The sequence below is a fragment of the Crotalus tigris genome, unplaced genomic scaffold (assembly GCF_016545835.1).
Source record: "Crotalus tigris isolate CLP2741 ecotype Arizona unplaced genomic scaffold, ASM1654583v1 scf7180000024437.13266115, whole genome shotgun sequence".
Taxonomy (NCBI): domain Eukaryota; kingdom Metazoa; phylum Chordata; class Lepidosauria; order Squamata; family Viperidae; genus Crotalus; species Crotalus tigris.
Genome location: NW_024100606.1, coordinates 10749068 through 10768622, shown reverse-complemented (window position 1 = coordinate 10768622; position 19555 = coordinate 10749068). Strand labels below are relative to the sequence as shown.

The 19555-nt window shown below is 35.6% G+C and overlaps 1 protein-coding gene across 3 annotated transcripts; it reads right to left on the bottom strand.

The window, feature by feature from the left end:
• Nucleotides 1–497: 497 nt before the first annotated feature.
• Nucleotides 498–18833, bottom strand: HACD1 (3-hydroxyacyl-CoA dehydratase 1). Of its 3 annotated transcripts, none has more exons than XM_039331459.1 (7): nucleotides 18628–18833; nucleotides 14999–15116; nucleotides 12241–12259; nucleotides 12072–12160; nucleotides 8817–8938; nucleotides 4982–5160; nucleotides 498–4339 (listed from the first exon to the last, which is right to left on the bottom strand). In XM_039331459.1, the coding sequence occupies exons 1-7, from the start codon at nucleotides 18762–18764 to the stop codon at nucleotides 4257–4259; spliced, it is 747 nt and encodes a 248-aa protein (XP_039187393.1). In that variant the 5' UTR covers nucleotides 18765–18833; the 3' UTR covers nucleotides 498–4256. The 3 variants fall into 3 exon arrangements, 2 of the variants coding, with proteins under 2 accessions (XP_039187393.1, XP_039187394.1); XM_039331460.1 differs by having other exon boundaries at nucleotides 12072–12154; XR_005555188.1 differs by lacking the exon at nucleotides 498–4339 and having other exon boundaries at nucleotides 5049–5160; nucleotides 8375–8938.
• Nucleotides 18834–19555: the final 722 nt, after the last annotated feature.

Below are 19555 nucleotides of genomic sequence, written 5' to 3'. Positions count from 1 at the left end.
CAAAAGCCCCAAATAAATTGCAAGTTAATGAACAGTTACTAACAATGCTTATTTGAACCAAATGTTTCCAAATGTTGAAAATGCATATTTTTAATGTACCAAAATGTGTGCAATATTCCTGTCATGGAAATACTTTGTTTTTGTGCAATGACTGTCTGAAAAATATTTAATTGCATAAGCTGATCTGTGTCTTTTTAGCAATGCTTATTAAAATTAAGCACAACCACATCACTAAGATTTTTCACTAAATTATCCCACTGATCAGCTTCAAGATTACAAATACTACATTAAGCTTCAAGGTTACAAATAATACATTTTGAAAAGGCAAATGTACAGTGTCATCTGAAAAGCCTTGCTATGTAAACATTTGGAAATTATTTGATTTCGATTTTTCTGCTGTTTCCATTTTTTTTAAAAAAACCCACATATATTTTCAGTAGTATTGGCAGTGCATGTAAAAATGCCTCTTGGGGAACTTCAAATGTATGAATAGATTCTTTCTGTATGAAAAGAGTAAGTCAGGATAGATTTATTTAGAAGGCTATTGAAAATTTGTAAAAGTGTAAGAAAAAATATGCATACAGCCATGTGTATTATAGACACACATTAAAGGCATTCGAATGTTTTGCAAATCCAAAAATACCTTATAGGATGGCAACAATTAAGCATCCACAACTGTAACTGTGAAATTCAATTATGAACAACTGTGGTATTGAAAACAGTAGCTTGACTCCATTTTCAAAACAAGCCTGAGAGTCCCATTTTTCTCAGACATGGCAGTAATAAATGCTGCAATTGCAAGCCCAGCAGCCAAAATTGCAGAAAAGGGCTCTGACTACAGATTTTCTGTTCCTCTTTAAAAATGACTTAAAGAATAAAACGTCAGGAGCTCAGCATCATATAGAACACCTTTAAAATTTTCAATGTGAATTATAGTCAATATAAGATGAAACTGATGAGTTACTGTAAAAGATTAGGAAACTTGGGCAAAAGGCATTTTATTCTTAAAGCTCCAACATAACTGTCAGGCTGAAGGAAAAAGAAAAGCTACATCAGAAATTTCATCTTTTTAAATGCCTTAGTAACAAACATGAGTCTAACTTCCAGGGTTTCTCAACTTGAAATTTTAAAATGTATGGACTTAAATTTCCCAAAATTCTCCATTCAGAATGCTGGAGAATTCTGGGGGTTGAAGTCCATGCATCTTAAAGTTGCCACGTTTGAAAATCACCCTCTATTCAATTATCAGTCTATCCTTTGACTGTGGCTGAATTACACATAGTTATGTGAATTCTGTTTTCAGCTTGCCATGATAAGTGAATTCAACCTGCTTTACTTAGTGTTATGTGTGACTCAACACTAAATCTTAGTCCTATAAAACAAGTAACAATCCAATGTCTGTGTTTCTGGGAACTGGGAATAGCAAAATCATTAAAACATAGGGATGTGGATTTAATGATTTATTGGAAAAGCAGTTTCCAGAATAAAATATTTTTGTTCTTAAATTATGTCCAGAAATTCACTCCAAGTACTGTTATGTGTTGAGAATCAAAAATGGTATTATTTAATGGGATGTACAAAATGATAAAAAACACCTTATAATAGTTATTTGTTTAGTGAATGACATCCCCAGTTTAATGACAGCATACATTAGAACCAAATATTTATATCCAAAAGCACCTGGAGCAATTCCAAGTTAGACCAGAAAGAATTAACAGCATGAAGAAGATATATGTAAGAAGTGTTAAAACATTGAAGAAAAGAAAGATATCAGTCATTAACAAACTTTTTTTTTCATATTGCTCTTCTCTGTACTAATTCAGAAATCTCTGTACTAATTCAGAAATCTGTTTCAAACAGCTGCCAGTATATTTTGTGTGAAACAGATGAAATGGTTAAAAGAAGACAAGCAATTATTGCAAAGATACAATTGATTCCTCTTGAAATCTTTACATACAAGTATGACCGAAGGCTTTTCGTGGTACTTTATCTTAAAGATTTTTACAGCATGAGATAAACAGAGCACCTTTCATCATCTTATTGTAGAAACAAATTTCAATTAAACACAATATCTGAGCAGAGAAAACAATTTTTAAATGCAGTTTTCCTTAAAATCACATAAGGATTTGACCCAAAGAGTTAAGAGCATCATTTAGATTTAGCCAGTAATTGCCCGTGTAGCAAAAGTCCCTAATCCCACGAGCCCCAAATGGAAGTGTCTCCTCCCCCTATTTTTATAGCCCATAGAGTTCTGCAGATCATACTTCTAAACTCCAGAGGAAGCCTGAAAAGCAATAATTTGTTTTTAAAATAAAAAGGTTATGGATCTGATTAGGAATTCTTAGCACTATCCCCCCGATAATGAATAGGCAAAATATTATCAGCTACATTTATTTTATATATTCTCTTGTTATCCACTCTTTATCATTATTAATTACTGAAAAAAATAAATTTAAAAAATGCAACTTTTGGATGTCAAAAAATTGCTTACTTCTGCTTTGAATATCTTTGGAGTCAGATTTCAGATTGATCTAAAATTATAAGCATTATTTCTTACAGTACCTCATTTTTCAAGCTTACTATTTTATTCAAATTATAATGATAAGACTTCAAAAAGTTAGATACCTTACATCACATTATTTTGGAGGGGAAAGTTAGATTTTTATTTCCTATCAGCAACTTTCCCATTAGCAGATTTTTTAATCTATTTGACCAAATAACGTTTTTTCTCTACAAAATATAAATTCTAAGACTTCATGAGCACCTGGAGCTAATTGTTAGGGCAGTGTTTCACAAATAATTGTGAAAAATAAATTCTGAAACATATGGAAATGGCAGCTTGTTTGCAACTCTTTAAAATGTACATTTGGTCCTAGCATAGAACCAGATGTGGTGTTATCTGCAACAAGATCTGGAGAAAGATATGGCTACTTTAAAAGAGTTGCAGACAGCTGTGGCAGTCACACTCCCATGTGCTCCAAGATATTTATATGGGATTAAAACCAAAATTTTACCCAGCCCTTGTTTGTTTCCTTGAATGCTGCTCTGCAACTTTAATCTCTGTTCTGCTCTTTAACCAGAAGGGTTAAAATAATTAAAAACCACTAAACATCACCAAGCTAAACCAAAAATTGACAGAGTTTACCATGGTTTTTCCTACCATAACTAGTGGATAAAATATTTTCATACATTTTTGTATCCAATTTTTTTTATACAAAACTACTTTTTTGACAGTCATTTAAAAATTACTTGTGTGCTTAAATGTTCCTTTTTAAAATTATTCTGGAGTTTAGTAGGTTTGGATTGCAGAGATATTACATTTATCTGCTTGTTAGCTACTTCCAGTTATGAATTATTTTATATTTAAGACCAATTTCTATTATGTATTTCTATTTCTATTTTGTTTATTTTTAATTTCTAGTATTTATTTATACTGTTGTAATTATTACAGGGTGATGCTTTTTAAAAATCATGCATATTCAATGCAAATAATTCTAATGAATGTTGAGTTTAAGATTGGTTAAAAAACTCTAAGCATGAAACAAAAAAATTATGAGTGCAATGTTATTAACAAAGAAAAGAAAACCATTTTCATTACTTAGGGGCCTTTTTAAGCAGCATCTTATAACATAGAAAGAAGCTGTCACAAACATCCAGCTACTTCCAAATGCCACTCAGTAGCTGGAAACATCTGCCCAGGTTCAAAAGCTAAGTAAGCTTATGCCTTGTTAGCATGTGGGTGTATAATCACCAAGGAAAACAGCAAGGTTGTAGCCCTGCCTTGGGAGATAAAAACATCCTGAGAAAGCCAATGCCAAGCTGTTTCCATAGTATTGCCAAGAAGACTACATAGTTTTGTTCCAGGTTGTCACTATTAGTTGACCTTGACTTAAAGCTGCCTTTACCTTCAAGGACAGGTAAAAAGATTTTGTGAGCACAATCACGACTTGCATTTCCTAAGTAAGCTTAGCCAAATAGGCTAGGTGCAATAATCTCAATTCAGTAATCAAGTATGATTTAAAATGATGAATGGGAATTTCATCTTACTCAACTTCTGCTGAGATATGAGACCAAAAGCATGTTAAACAGCTTGAAAAATAAGACTAAAATTTCATATAGGCCCTTGGGAGCACATATGTTACAAAACATCATGATCTATATTGATTTTATTTTGTCCCATAATTTCCAAGTTGGACTTGGTAACATGAAAGATTTGATTGTTACTCTGAAAAAGCACCATGATTACAAAGTTTGTTTTAATCGTCCTTTTCTACAATCACTTCACCATGAAGCACTTTTCTTCTTTGACGTAGCATGTGAAAATACAATTGTGGAAACACTAAAAAAGCAAAAAACAAAACAAGTTAGACTATGTTGAAAATAAAATGTGCAATCAAATTGCAGTGTATTGAATGGGTGCAATATGGAATTGAATCCTGGATTAGTAAATTGGTTAGAATGATTCCTATCTGAAAGTCCAAGAATTGCTTTTAACTTGTGTTTTAATCTTTGATAAGACTTTTATTACTATTTCAAAATACTAATTTTGAATTAATATATTCATTAATAATTTAATGAATAGCACTGGATAGTGTTTTACTAGATAGTGATTTCAATTTTTCACTTTGGGAAGATAATAACTTCGTGATTTAAATTAAAACATGCAGGGAAGGAATTATCAGTTTTGCAACACCTGAAGTATACCTTGGTCCCATCTAGTGCAGTTTTGCCTATTCCAGTAAACAGCAGCTCTTCATGATCTCTGGCTCACTACAATTTTTTCCAGGCTATTCAAAATCCTTTTTAATTCTAAATATCACATCTAAGCAATTGTAATGCATGACAGAATTCATTTAAGGTCCATGTTTTATTATTAAACTATAGTTCATCTCAAATGAATATAACATTCATAGCATTCTTAAAAAGTAGCACTATACAACAAAAAACGTTTATACACATGTACACATTCGCTGAAGCTTACATGGTATATATGAGGCCATGATGATGAGCAAAAAATAGTAGTAGTCAAAAGACACATTATATTTGTTGGGAAGCCTCACAGAAAACATGCCTGATCTCTTCACATAGGGTAATGCTGCATAAATCGTTAGAAGTTCACCAACAACTCCTACTGGATATAAGATGATGAAAAAATTGTATCTGGAAGAAACAGCAGATAAATTACTTGTCTTCTGCTTTGCTGTAACATAACCAGTAAAGGAAAGACCAACTGCAAGTCTATGTGTACTTATCTGAAATAGGTTCCATGTAGGATGGTTTGTCATGTGAAAAATATATTTGTATCCAGCACACTGTAGTGTTCTTAACATTGCTTTAAAATATGTATATGTTCTGGTGGGCAAGCCAACAGCTGAATATCTTTTTCAGGGGTCCATATTATTTTGAAGGCTTGCCTGAAAACCTGTTCACAGGGATGTCAGTGGGGAGAGATCTTGCAACCATCAACTAAAATTCCATCCTTGCATGTGAGGAACTGTCTTATCTCATAGAGGTTAACCAGTCTCACTCATTCCAGTGGAAAAGACCTACTTGGGATCCCATCAGCCAAAGGATTTTAGCTAGTGGAATCCAGAAGAAGCGTCATTTCTATTGCAGTTCCCATTATCTGGAATATTCTCCTATTAGACATGAGATCCAGTCCCACACTCCTCACCTTCTGGAAACGCCTAGAAATTTGGCTCTGCCACGTGGTCTGTGATCAGGATAGCAGCTTGCTATACTGGGAGCAGCTGATGAAACAGGGAAGATTCTTTCCACCAAGCTCCTCATCCTATTGGTTTTTAATTTTAAACTTTTTATTCTATTTTAATTGTTTTTTGCACTTAACTGTTATTATATTGTAAATTGCCCAGCGTTAACTATATTAGTGAGATGGGTGCCCCAGGAATCCAATAAATAAACAAACAAACAAACCAGTAAAAGTGGATGCTCATAAAAAGGTATGACTTCAACTACACAGCTAAAGCTGTCATTTTCACTTACAGACACCACTGCCTACTTGAAACATAACTGCATAAAGAAAAGGCAAAGATAAAGATTTCCCCTGTCTAGTCGTGCCTGACTCTAGGGGGCAGTGCCCATCTCCATTTCTTACCCGAAATGACTAGACGTATAAAACTGTGTTATCTTCCCATCGAAGGGTATACTGTAATATAATGTACTGGCTTTTTACTCAGGCTTTATAAATTCAGCAGATCAATAAGGGTTCTGCTGAATCTTTATGCCAGGTAGAAAACTTTTTATTCTCACCAATAAGAGATTTTAAAGATTAATATTCATAATCTAAAATGTTCTAAAATATTATTGTTGCTATCTTTTTTTCCTTATTTGCTTATAAATATTTTTGTTAATTTATTTATTTTTCCTTCTTCACCTTGTTTTCCTATAAGAACCTGAGGCCTTAGATTATAATGACATAAATTAAGCGTGGAGAATATGCTCTAATAGTTTAGGATGGCATTAAAAATGCTAGGCTGAATGTTTTAAAAATGAAATAATGAACAGCAGTCAAGCAATCCCCACAGCTATTTCATAGGCAGCTATTGATGTTATATGGATAAAAGCTTACAATTGAAGGAATAGCATCTTGGGAAATGCTAGGATGATTTTTTTTTTTTTAAATGAAAGACTCTGGCTGCTTTGAAAAGCACTGCCTTATTTACTTGTTGTCAAGTCACTCACTGAAAACCTTCAAAAGGATTTGAAAATACTTGAAGAGTTTTCATGCAAGATACAGCATGCAAATGTAGTCTTCATAAAACAAAATCTTTTTTCAATTCATGCTGGGAAAAGGAAGGAGACAGTTAGAAAAACTGCACAAAGGGCATTCAATGAGGGAAATAGTTAAGATTTAAAACAGCAGTCCCAGAACCTGAAAACTTCATAAGATTTAATAAACTTGGAGAATATACAGGTCAATTGGAATCAATGAATGGGATTCAACAAGAGGCCCAAAAACACCTTGAAGGAGAAACTGGTTAATGCAACTTTAACTGTAACAACTGCAAATCAATAAACTGTAAGTTAAACCATGCCTGTGCAAAGATTTTTTATTACAGAACCAAAATTTGAGAATTTAAACCAAAAAAATCTTTTGAATTTTGAACACTCGCTTTAGAAAAGGTCGTGGAAAATGTCAGTTTAGAGCTATAATTTTTATTTCACAAAAGAATGGCCGCCAGCTAATTATCATATGGATTTTTGCAATTCTATTTTATATTATTGTTGTCTTTATTCTATAATATTCCGACAACTTGCAAAATTTCTGTTTTACACTTAGAAGAGCTCAGTACCATGATTTGAGAGTTAGTAAGACTATTATTATCATTGTGCATTTTCAAACAATTTGAACTAATTTGATGACTTTTTTTAAATGAACTACTCCGGTGCTTTGTATGTGCTATCTTTTTCTGAAAAATAATATGAAAATTATTATAGCTTTTACATCTATGCAAGCCTATAAATCAGATTTAGAAATTAAATTCTGTACACTCAGAAGGAACTTTCCAGCTAAATAATGTTTATTTTTACAACAAAGGATATTTGTGCAAAAAAAAAAAAAAAATCAGCAAAGTGGTAGGTTCTTTTTCTTCCTTTTAGCTCCATTGAAATGTTTGAAAATTTAAATTGCTAATTTACTGGCATTCTTTACTTTACATTGTTTATGATGTATTGCTAGTTACTGCACATTTAAGTAGTATTGTAATGATGTACAGCAATATTAACATTTAACTGAACACAGCTTAAGGAAAATTATCATATCTTGCTAAAGAAGCCTAAGTTCAAATCTCTATTGAGCTTGGAAGCTCTTAATGAAACTCAATTAATTTTATAGTTAAAATAAAAACTAGATCTATCTTGAGAAGAAAAAAAATGCCCCAAATGTTAATTGTGTAGGCTTTTGCAAAATATACTATTATGAATGAATCTCCAAAGTTAAAAATAGTTGTAACTGTTGGACAGTCATAAAAAAGCAACATACTATAATTACATGATTTCCAGAACCTCAGTTTCAATCCATATACTCTGTGAAAACCAACATGGCTGCAAAACTAGCTACTGAAAGAGAAATTACCTGGGAGTAAAGTTCATGTTGGATATGAATAGAATATTTGAAATTTAAGTTCTCTAATAAATCACTTTCTAATTTTTTAGATATGACATGCCTTTCCAGAAACTGTACTTTACATATTTCTATTACTTTACCTTCTATTACATTTCATTCCAGCAAAATAATGCCCCAAAATGGCAGAATAGAAAGTCTAAATTCTATAATAAGTAACATTTTGCATTGCAATATGCAAAAATGAAAGACACCTTAAGTGGTACATTGACTAGCTAATAAGATGCTGACCTAAAAACCAGGAGAGTGGAGTTCTAGTCCCCAGTTAAGAGATCAAAGCAGCTGGGTGACCTTGGACAGTTACTCTCTCTCAGCCTAACCTCTCACAGGGTTGTTGTTGTGAAGAAAAGGAAGAGGAGATATTTATACAAATTATAAATGCAGGATAAAAATCTAATAAGCAAATTAAAATAAATTCAATTTTCAAAAGACACACACAAGCATGCCTTAGAAATATTAAGGGCATGAGCAAAGGGAAAGTTAACGAAAAGTTACAGAATTCTGCTTTTAAAATACATCCAGTTCTAAGAACTTACAGTGTGTTTAAAGCACATCAAATCACTTTATACACATACATGGAAAACTCTCAAAGCAAATTTCTTCCTTGCTGATTAGGCATGCATGAAAAGCATGCCCAGAACAATAAGAAACTAAACTGCAAGGCATTCTCCACCTGGCCCATTTTATGAAGTATGGCAAATGGTTGAGCATATTGAATGTGTAGAAGGAATATCGACTAATCTCAGTCACAGTCCATATAACCAGAAAAAGAATAACACTCTCCTCATTCTGGATCTGTGGAGGTATAAAGAGCCAACATTTTCTTGAATCGTAGAATTGCAACAGACTCTCAGATAATTCACCAAAGCCAATATTATTTAGGACAAATAGAGATCCTGTCTATATTTTAGTCTAAGTGAGTAGGTTGCTATTAAATAGAAAAAGAAGCAAAGAACTGATACATGTAACATTCTTATTTTTAAACTAACTATTCTCTTCTGTTTCTAACATCCTTTTTTAAGATTATGTCTATATTATTTCTATTTGGTCCCATAAACACAACTATCGCCCTTCCCCAACCAGGTGCTCTCCAGATATAATGGAATTACAACACTCAGAATCTCCAGTCAAAAATGCCTAAGCTAGGTGGAGAATTCTGAATATTGAAATCCTACACATCTGGGGACTGGTAGCTTAAAGAATGCCACTATATATAGTTTCTCAGAAGCAACTTCTTTAGAATTCCATTGTAATTACATGTAGGGGTACAAGTGACACTATTCAGATAACTGGCAAAAATATTTTTTACAGAAGTTGTATTGGCTCAGATTTTGAGGGATTTCTTTGGCAGAACACCCTGGAACCAAAAAAGGATAAAACAGACATTAAAAATTATTGCACGTGCTTTTCAAAATAAAATGTTAACACTGCTGCAAGGAACAACTTTTTTTATTGTTCTTTGGTAGATGGGGAAAAGCCCATAGTCATTTCACTGTCTTAATAGCTTATATTGATCTAGCCATTCTTTTATGACATCTGCATCTATGATCGATTAAATTAATTCCCAGATTTACAAAATAAGATATATTGATTAGTTTCTGAAATCACTATAGACAAGTAATTTTCCTTTCACTAAAATATAATAAATCTTCTTGCTCAAAGGCTAATACACATTCCAACGGCATCTGAGAAATAAAGATTCAAAATTGTTGTTTTTTTAAGAGAAAAGAGGACTTTGGCCACTTTCAGTGAATGCACTACAAAAACAGAAAGATTGTATATTAGTTTTAAGAATATCAATTTTGTCCTTAATAAATGCATTCAATTTTTTTCTCTAGAAGTATTTAAGTAATAGGAATATTTTTGTTTAACTTCTGTACAAACATTGTTATGTTTGCACTTACACTATGGTTTCTGGGAGTGGGGGAGGCTAAATGCAAATTGATTATGGTCTAAAGAAGGGATAAGATAGAAATCAAATCGCTTTTTACCTTTTTTTCTAAAATGAAGAAACAACAATAAGCAACAATACTGTGAAACTCTTCATATTACGGTAGAAACCTTTATTATATATAAAATATTGTAAGCATTTTGCAGCTGTTTATCAAAACTAAACTCATCTCTGGATGTAAAATCAAAGCAATCTTATGCTTATTATGCAATATTACATTTTAGAAAACACGTTACTTACACCTTTTTCTCTTTAAAGTTATCTAAATCACCAGGGTTAAAATAATCTCTAGTCAACACTGTATAAATACCATTGTACCCATACGTAAGTTACTACTTGTGTTTTATAATAATACACTAAAGTAATATTTTTAATTTGTGTATCCTGACTTTTTGCTATAGAAAAGGAAGTGTGGGATTACTACACATTTAGATTTTCAAAGCAATTGCTCTTTTGAAGCCTGAATTCTTGTACGACCAGTCTTCATACTTATCAATGTTACAACATCTCCATGGTCACATGATCAAAATTTGGACAGTTGGCAACTGGCATATAACAGTTGCACAGTCCTGGAGTCATGTAATCACCGTTTGTGAGCTTCCCAGCCAGCTTCCAACAAGCAAAGTCAATGATGGAAGTCAGATTTGCTTAATGAATCACTTAACAACTGCAGTGATATACTTAATAACTGAGGCAAAAAAGTCATAAAATGGAATAAAACTCACTTAACAACAAGGACTACTTGTCCTGTTCCCTATATTCCACTCCGCCCCCCCCCCCCCAAATTGGCTCTAGTATTCTCCTGGAACCAATGCGTTTTACATTTTTCTTTCTGGGAAACATAAACCTAACCTGATCAATATCTTAGAAACTATGGGATATCTTCTATTGCTGCTGAACAAAGTATTTATATATAAACCATGGTTGTGTAAGGCAATTATCTAGTCTAATAAAAATAAACTTTCAATAGCATAGGAACAGAAAAACTGTAAGAGTTTTAATCAGGGGGAAGAGGCCAGTCCTACTTACTTTCCCACATAAGGAAATCACTAACTGCCATCTGCTGGTGAGAGATCCAACTGTTTCAAAGTGCATAGGGGTATACAAAAACAAACCAGCTTTATGTGAGCAAAAGTCTAAAATCTAAGATCCATTCACACAGTAATCACAATCAATTTACTACTAAGTCCTAAATGCAAAAATTGATCCAACAGGTTATAAAATATCATAAAACACTTTTTACCTTATTATAATAGAATCTGCACCCCATCCAACCAAAGTGATATAAAGCAATCATGAGTATAGTTAACCAGACTTTTTCTCAGTTTGTGCAGTAAGAAATGACCTTCCAATGAATGCATTTAAGGCTGCCATTTCCATGTCCATCTAAAGAGAACTTCTTCAACTGAGAATTACAGTCTTGATCCAATATATTTACTGACTGGATTAATAACTATACCATGAACTGATAATCCGCTTGTAGTAGTATATCAGAACAGAAGCTACAACTCTTAGAGTAAATACAATTGAAATCAATGGGGCACTGAGGGACTAGGCTCCATTCTTCCGTTTACTTTTAGTTTTCAGCAAGTCAAAAGCATAGAAATAGTATTTAAGGCATAGCAATTGCTCTTAGGATATATATCCAAAAATTCAGCTGCCTAAAAATATACATTTCTCCTCAAACCCCAAAATCTCTTTATCCAATTCCACTTTATAATATACATTGCAAGAATTGGTACCCTTTTCTTGGTAATTTAAATATGGAATGACAAAGCATAAGAGTTGTATATCCAACTTCAATGGTTTTTACAACCTCTTCACCCATATATAATTAGGGCCTTTTTCAGTTCACCTTATGGGTCTGTGCATTTCAGTCTTTTTTAAGACTATTGACAATGGATCTGTGCTAACTTATGTTTTATGTGAAACATGATATTGTGGACTGAATGATGCAATGTTCATTTTGACACTTACCTGCTTTATACTATGTGTAACAAACCACACCATGAAGATTCTGGAACTCACTTGGACCCCTGTCACAAGCATAGAAGTGTGCACTACTCCTTAAAAAGAGAAATAGGTCACCGTTGTCTAATAAAGTAAGAGTGGGCTTAGTTAACTGAGGAACTGAAAAGAGACTCACCAACCGCACAGTGGATTATCTGTAAAATTGAAAGGAGGGGAAGACAGAAGGAATTAGAACATGAGTATTCAGAATTGACTCATGGCTGGAAAATCTCTGCTTAGCTGCATTTTTTTCAGAGAGGTTTTTCTTACACATATACATGGAAATAATTAATTTAATTTGTACATGGATCTTGTATTAAGAATGAGTTTTAATATGGAAAATACAAGATATATAGTAACCATGGAGAAATTATCAGAGAAATATGTTCACATTTGGGAGTAGGACTCTGGCAAGAAAGAGATTGGTTACCTAATTCACTTTAGGAATATTAATTAAAAACAGCAGTAATAATGAAAAATAAAAGTAATAATAGCAGGTTCTCCTTTTTCTTATCTCAGCTAAAACGCATCCAGTTTAGATATACAGATTACTGGTTATGGCACTTTTGACCAACCTGGCATCTTCCTTATGATTTGAAGCAAATTATAGTGTGGGCACAGGGCTTACCTGTGCTATTTGGTGTAAAATAGTGTCACTTATCTATAATTTCTTTCTTTCTTTCTTTCTTTCTTTCTTTCTTTCTTTCTTTCTTTCTTTCTTTCTTTCTTTCTTTCTTTCTTTCTTTCTCTTTCTTTCTTTCTTTCTTTCTTTCTTTCTTTCTTTCTTTCTTTCTTTCTTTCTTTCTTTGTTTTTCTCTCTTCCTTTCACTTTTTCATAGTTATGACTAACATGCATCCCCAACTCAGCCATGACATTTATTATTGTGTATGCATTTTCTCTATTAATATCTGTTAATGCCCGAGGGGCGGGGGAGAGGCATGATTGCAAGTCGAAAAAATGAGCAAATAATTATATGGCATTAGAATTCAATATCTAATTAACCAATCCTATGACCTGTAAAATTATGAAATCTAGTATCTTGAAAAAAACATGAAAATAGCAAAATTGAAGAAATTATATGGCCACAAGAACATAAGATGAATGATGTTTCCAATATATCCCACTAATTCTCACCAAGGGCCATGCTGGTTGTATTGATAGGACGAATTCCAAAGAATTTGGATGGCCATGTTTCTTATTCATGTCTTAGTATAAAATCTACCTGGGACAACTAAGAAATTGTGCAAACTGAGCTTCAAATGCAGGCTACAGAAGGCTGATACATATGATTTCTCTAGGACCTAAATTTAAAGGGGCTTTAAAAGATTATAGTTAGGATTAGGATTCTCTGTTTTAAAGAACTCAGTTTATTTATTACATTTTTATTCTGCCTTATCTTGCAAGATAACATTTGAGGATTTCCCTTAAGTTTATCTCCATAGCAGCAAATCAGTGAAGGAATTTGAGCTGAAAGTGATTGTCCAGATACACCTAATGGGTTCTATGGGTGAGTTGGGACTTAAGCTTGGGTTTCCATATTTCCTAACCACTACACACTAAGCATTAATGTTTGATGTGCTTAACTTCCTTCCAATCAGTGCATATTTATGATTACAAATTCAAATTCTCAGGATATCAAAGCATAGGAAGACTTTCCCCATATTACTGCAAATAACTGTGAATGGATTATAGATGCACTCAATAGAGAACATATTAAGGAATCTTTTTTTTAAAAAAATCAGAAACAGACATTAAACTGCTACTGCTCAGAGACAGACTGACAGGGAATGACATCATAATGGATGACAGCCAGCAGAAAGAGAGATGGCTGGGTATCTGGAAACAGAGAAGCCCAACAATGCAGATCTTCCTGATCCTTCAGGAATTGCTGAACATGTTTCAGATGCGTCACAAAATAAATAGTGATAGTTTTTGCTTAATGACCAGTCACTTAGCAATTGTTCAAAGTTAAGACAGACTTCCCAGAATTACTTATGACTTGTTTTCAAATACCAGCTGACAGCTGCACCCAATGCTCAGTCACATGACCATGATTTTTGGTGTTTTTTGCTCGTTTCTGGCATTTGTTTCAGCAAAAAATAAGCAACCGCCCCCTCTGGGGAAAACAGACTCATTTAATGACAGTGGTGTTCACTTAGCATTCATGATGTTTACTTAATGACCACCACAAAAAATATTGTAAAGCTGAGCATGGTCACAGTTTACAACGGTAATCCCAGGCTCAATTATAGTCATTAGTTGAGAACTACCTATATACTCATGAACTAATTTAGATTACATTGCAGTCACCTGAAGAGGTTCTAAATGAAGTCATCTGAAGAGGTTCTAACAGAGTTATCATAAAATGTGCAACATTAAAGTCTGTAAGCTGAAGTGCTCTCATAGCACTTCCATGTGGGATGTCTATGACTTATAATAATTATATTTGACATCTCAGAAAATAACTATTGCAGTTGCATATATTTTATCAATGACAGGTGAGTACAGCTCTTATCTGAAAGCACTAATTCATTAAATACAGCTCTAGTAACTTCTAGCAATTTCTGGGGCTCTTCATTTTAAAAAAAGTCTTGGTCTGGAAACCATCATTTTAATTTCCAACAGAATCCCAAAGAGGCATTCTGGGAAAGTAACTATCAACTCTGACTCCAACTCTTTTTTGTCACAACTGAACACTTAATAAAGTGTCACGAAACAATTTGGAAAGGGCACCCTGAAAGCTACAGCTGACACCTCAGAATAAATCCATAAGTATCTTCTGATCTCACTAATGGCTCAACAGCCTCTGGCAACAATTAGTTTAGGCTGCTAACTACTTTTTGTCCAGATTTACATTCTCCTTTCAAATAAGATATATTTATTAAAAACTTACCTCAAGCAAAGCAAAAGTCTGGAAAAATTTAAGTGTCTTTTGAATGCTTTTATATAAGCCTTTGTATGTTCCTTTGTCCATATAGAACCGGGCCATGGCAATAGCCAGTACAAGCCACCTAAACAGAAAAACAATATCCTTATTGGAATAATGAACGGTTAAAGTATTTTCATGTTGTTCCATATCAGTTATGTATAAGTCATCATCTCTTAGACACTGTTATTCATCTGTATTTTGTATTTATAAGTAAGTGAAAGTGTTTTTGCACAGATAGAAATTCTAAAGTACTGGAAAGAATGGAGAGCAAGTTTACTCTGCAGCAAGACAACAATATTTCAGACAATTCCTTTCTCTAATCTCATCTATTATTCATGCTCCAACTGAATGTATTTTATTTCTTTTATTTACACATTTTGTACCACTAATTTCTAGTAATTTACAGCTATGCAAAATCCATAAATCATAAACAAACTGAAACCCGGGTAACAAGAGTGATTTTTATGTTTTTCAACAGCTATACAGAACAGCTGAGTTTTAACTCCCCATTACAAAAATGTAACAGAGGCCACCATGTAAATTTCTGGAGCTAATTATTCCATTAAGATAAACTGGTTCCTTACTAGATAGGTACATTAATATGCAGCAAATTAGGAGATCGTTTTTTATTTTCTACACAAAGCATTCAATTATGATTCCAAAATCATAATGCAGCAAAATGAAGGAAGATACACAAACAAAAATTGATAGCCACAAGTCTCTTTAAAGCAGTGGTTCTCAACCTGTGGGTCGTAACCCCATTTGGGGTCGAACGACCATTTCACGGGGGTCGCCAAACAACGCAGTCCGCCATTTTTTTCCCCTTTTCCTTAGCTGTGCTGCTCCCTTTTATTCTATTGGCTTTTCAAAGCCAATAGAATAGACTCTCTTGAATAGAGTCTAATTCTATTGGCTTTCAAAAGCCAATAGGAATTGTCCAGGCTGTCTCTGCCCTGCTGAGCCCGCCAAAAGTCCCATTCTGCAAACGGTGCTGCAAGTTATCTGCAGTGAGCTGTCTGGAAATTTCTACCTCTCCCTGCTGAGCAACTACTAAAAATGTAAGTAAAAGAAGGCCAGGGGTGGGAGGTCGGCGGGCGCAGGGAGGGTTGCTGGCACGCGTGGGGCCTGGCGGGTGCCTTACCTCCCTTGGGCTGGGCCAGCTGGTGGCCCAGCTGATGGTCAGCCTGCTCCATCTCTGCCGCTTGCCAACTATGCCTCGACCGGCACAGGGGGCGGCACCACGCATGTGCGGCGCTCCCGGGCAGGGAAAGTCCTCGACTTTCAACCAGTTGGGTAGTCCTCGACTTACGACTGGTTGGGTAGTCCTCGACCTACGACCGGTTGGGGGGTCGCGGCATTAAAAAGGTTGAGAACCACTGCTTTAAAGCAATTTTCTGAGTCAAAGGGAGGGCAGGAGGTGTAATTCAAGAAATGAAGCATACACTGCTCTCCCAGCATGGGGAGAAAAGAAGCCAAGTTCTACTTTAGATAGTGAAATGATCTTTGTGACTATTGTTATACAGTATAAGAAAGAAAATTTTGTCTGTTATCTCATTCCATATATTTCAAGCTCTGTTTTTTTTTTAGAAGCTTTCATAAACCTTAGTAAAAACTTAATAAATACAAAAAAGTCCAATTTGGATTGTTATGATTGACTACGTGCTATCAAATAACAATTACACAGACTTCACAGCTAGACCGTCTCCAGATAAATTTGATTGAGTAAACAAATAAAATAAATCTTAAGCCCGCTCTAGGTAGGTAGTGAGGTCTGAAAGCTTTTTAAAAGTATCTTATTAACTAGGAATAGAAGCTCGTCATAACATGTCCAACTGAGGCATATGATTGTCAATTGCAATAAACTGAATCTGAAACCAAAGTGTTCATGTGGAATGTTACTGAATACACAAGACATTATATTATACATAACCTTATAATAACTTGAGACACAGAATAAGGTCCTATACTAAGTTATGGATTGCTTTAACAACTGTTTGCGGAATAAGAATATCTGACTGCATACAAATAGTAAATATAAACAATTTATGCATAGTAGAAAGACACATCTGTCAATCCGTTTGGTCTAGTTGTTAAGCACCAGGTTAGAAAGTGGAAGACCATAAATTCAAGTCCTGCCTTAGCCATGAAAGCCAGTCATGGACCAGTCAGCTCAACCCACCTCACAGGGTTGCTGTTTGGGGAAAATAGGAGGAAGAAGGTATGTTGGATATGTTCACTGCTTTGAGTTATTTCTAAAAATAATAAAGGCAGGATACAAATAAATAAAATGAATCAAGCGAGATTCATTTTATTTATTTCATAGATGAAATTTAGGGGTTAAAATACACAAGTGCCTACATAGGAACAGAATCATAAATCACAAAGGGGGATTCACTAATGTTTGTGATGGAATGTAGTAAGGAGTGGGTTCCCATGAGGAAGTGGTTGAATTAAAAAAAAAGAGTAAGAGGCAACTCAGTCCAGTTACTACAGTATATGTGAGAAGTAGAGAGTGAAGACAGCCCTCACTAACAGAGGGATACAGAATATACTGTAGCTGCAGGTGGGTCCTTGGGAGTCTTCAGTCTGGCAAGAGTTTATTTCTAAGTGTGAAACAATAAAGAGCTTGGAAAAATTATGATCCCTGCCATTTTGGTTTTGGGCTTGACATGTTTGAAGACCATGCAAAAAGAAAAAGAGTTTTGGGGGCATGGGGTTCTTTTTCAATCTTTTTAATAATTTGAAATAATAAAATATGCCCAGGCAAAAGCAGATGAAAACAGCAGCATGCCTACTCTTTGGGAAAACATTCTATTGTCATTTACATCAATTATGGAAGAATGAACATCTCTTAATTTAACATTCAGAAGGTATGTTCAGAAAGTCCAAATCAGATCAGTAATGTAATGTATGCACCTAGCTAATTATGGTTTATTCAATATGCAATGATCAAATAAAACCATGGAGGTCAATAGAACCACTGTGCACGTTTCGTTTTAAACCCATCTAAAGCAATGCAACGGATTAAGGTGGACGAAACAATATTACAAGTTTGTAACAATGTTAGAAGTTCTCCTTTAAGGAGGTTTCCACTAATCCTCTTGTCGCCCAGAAAGTTTAGGGTTAATGCTCCCTGATCTGGCTCGGGTTACCGCGGCCATCTGGCCGGGGCAGGTGCTATCGAAGGAAGCCGGCTCAAGTCAGTGGGAGGGGACTGAGCGCCGACTGAACACGCTCTTGTCTTCGGCGGCCACCGCAATAAATTATGCCGAGGGAAGCAGTCTGCCCCATTCCACAACCCCCGGCCGGCATTCCGGGCTCGGGCTATACTTAACCTCTCCGGCGGGCTCGAGGGATGACGTGCTCGTCTTGCTGGAAGCCTGCACCGTATTAGGCAATGCAAGCAAGCCAGGGCTTATCCCCCAGTCGCCGCGCGCTGCCCCGCCAATGCCGCCCCTTTCTCCCCTCGCCACAGTGCCCAGCAGGTACAGCCCGGCCGGAGGTTCAGAGAGGAAGCCTTTCGTCCTGGGACGGGAGAAGGGAAAGTTCCGTTTTCGCCCCACCGCCGGCTCCACCTGCAACACCCGGCTCACCCGGCCGTCATGGTGATGTTGTAGAAGATCAGCCAGGCTGTGGTCACGGCGCTGCGAGGCCGAAGCACCTTCTTGCCATTCTCCTTCTCTTCCATCGACCCGTTGCCGGCGCTGCCGTCCCCTTCATTGGACGCCATGGTTTCTCTCCCCCGAGGCTAGGCGCAGACAGACCAAGGCACGCGCGGCCGCGAAAGGGACGGAGGGGAGGAGCAGAGCAGGCGGGGCCAGGCACAGGCGGGGCGGCCAGTTTAGGCACTCGGGCAGCGACTTAGTGGGGACGAGGGCAACTGTCTCCTCCCCCCTTCCTTTGCTGCGCTCCACTCACACAACTTTGTGTTGGTTCGTGTCGGCAAAAGAATTGTCACTTGCCCGCAGGTCTTTTGGTTGGGCGATTTTCAAAGGTAGCCAAATGAACATATTCTATCACAGATACATTTGGACCTTCCCCTTTATTGTTCCTAGGTAGCTTACTCAATGGGGAATGCGCTGCTTAGGTGGGTTGCACTACATAAACTCTTGAGCTTTTCTGCATCCGAAAGAATACCCGGTGGAAGTTGCAAGTTGTGGTTCAGCACACTTGGAAGGCTTCAAACTGGGATTCTGTAAAGCAGTTTGCACATTTCAAAATGATTCTCCTTATTTAGAAAAAGGAAAGAAAGAAAGAAAGAAAGAAAGAAAGAAAGAAAGAAAGAAAGAAAGAAAGAAAGATGGGTGCAGTAATTACTTGCATACTTTGGGTTGCCTACTAGGCTGAAAAGGTTAGTTTATGTTCCTTTCTGATTACTTTTAAAGACACGACTATAGTCAGCCGGTTTCATCGGTTTCTGGAGGGCAAAATGGAACTTCCAAATCTAAAGGTAGTAGCAGACCTCTGTGGGTAAACAATATACCACAGTGGGGGTCCCCAACCCCCAGTCCGTGGACCAGT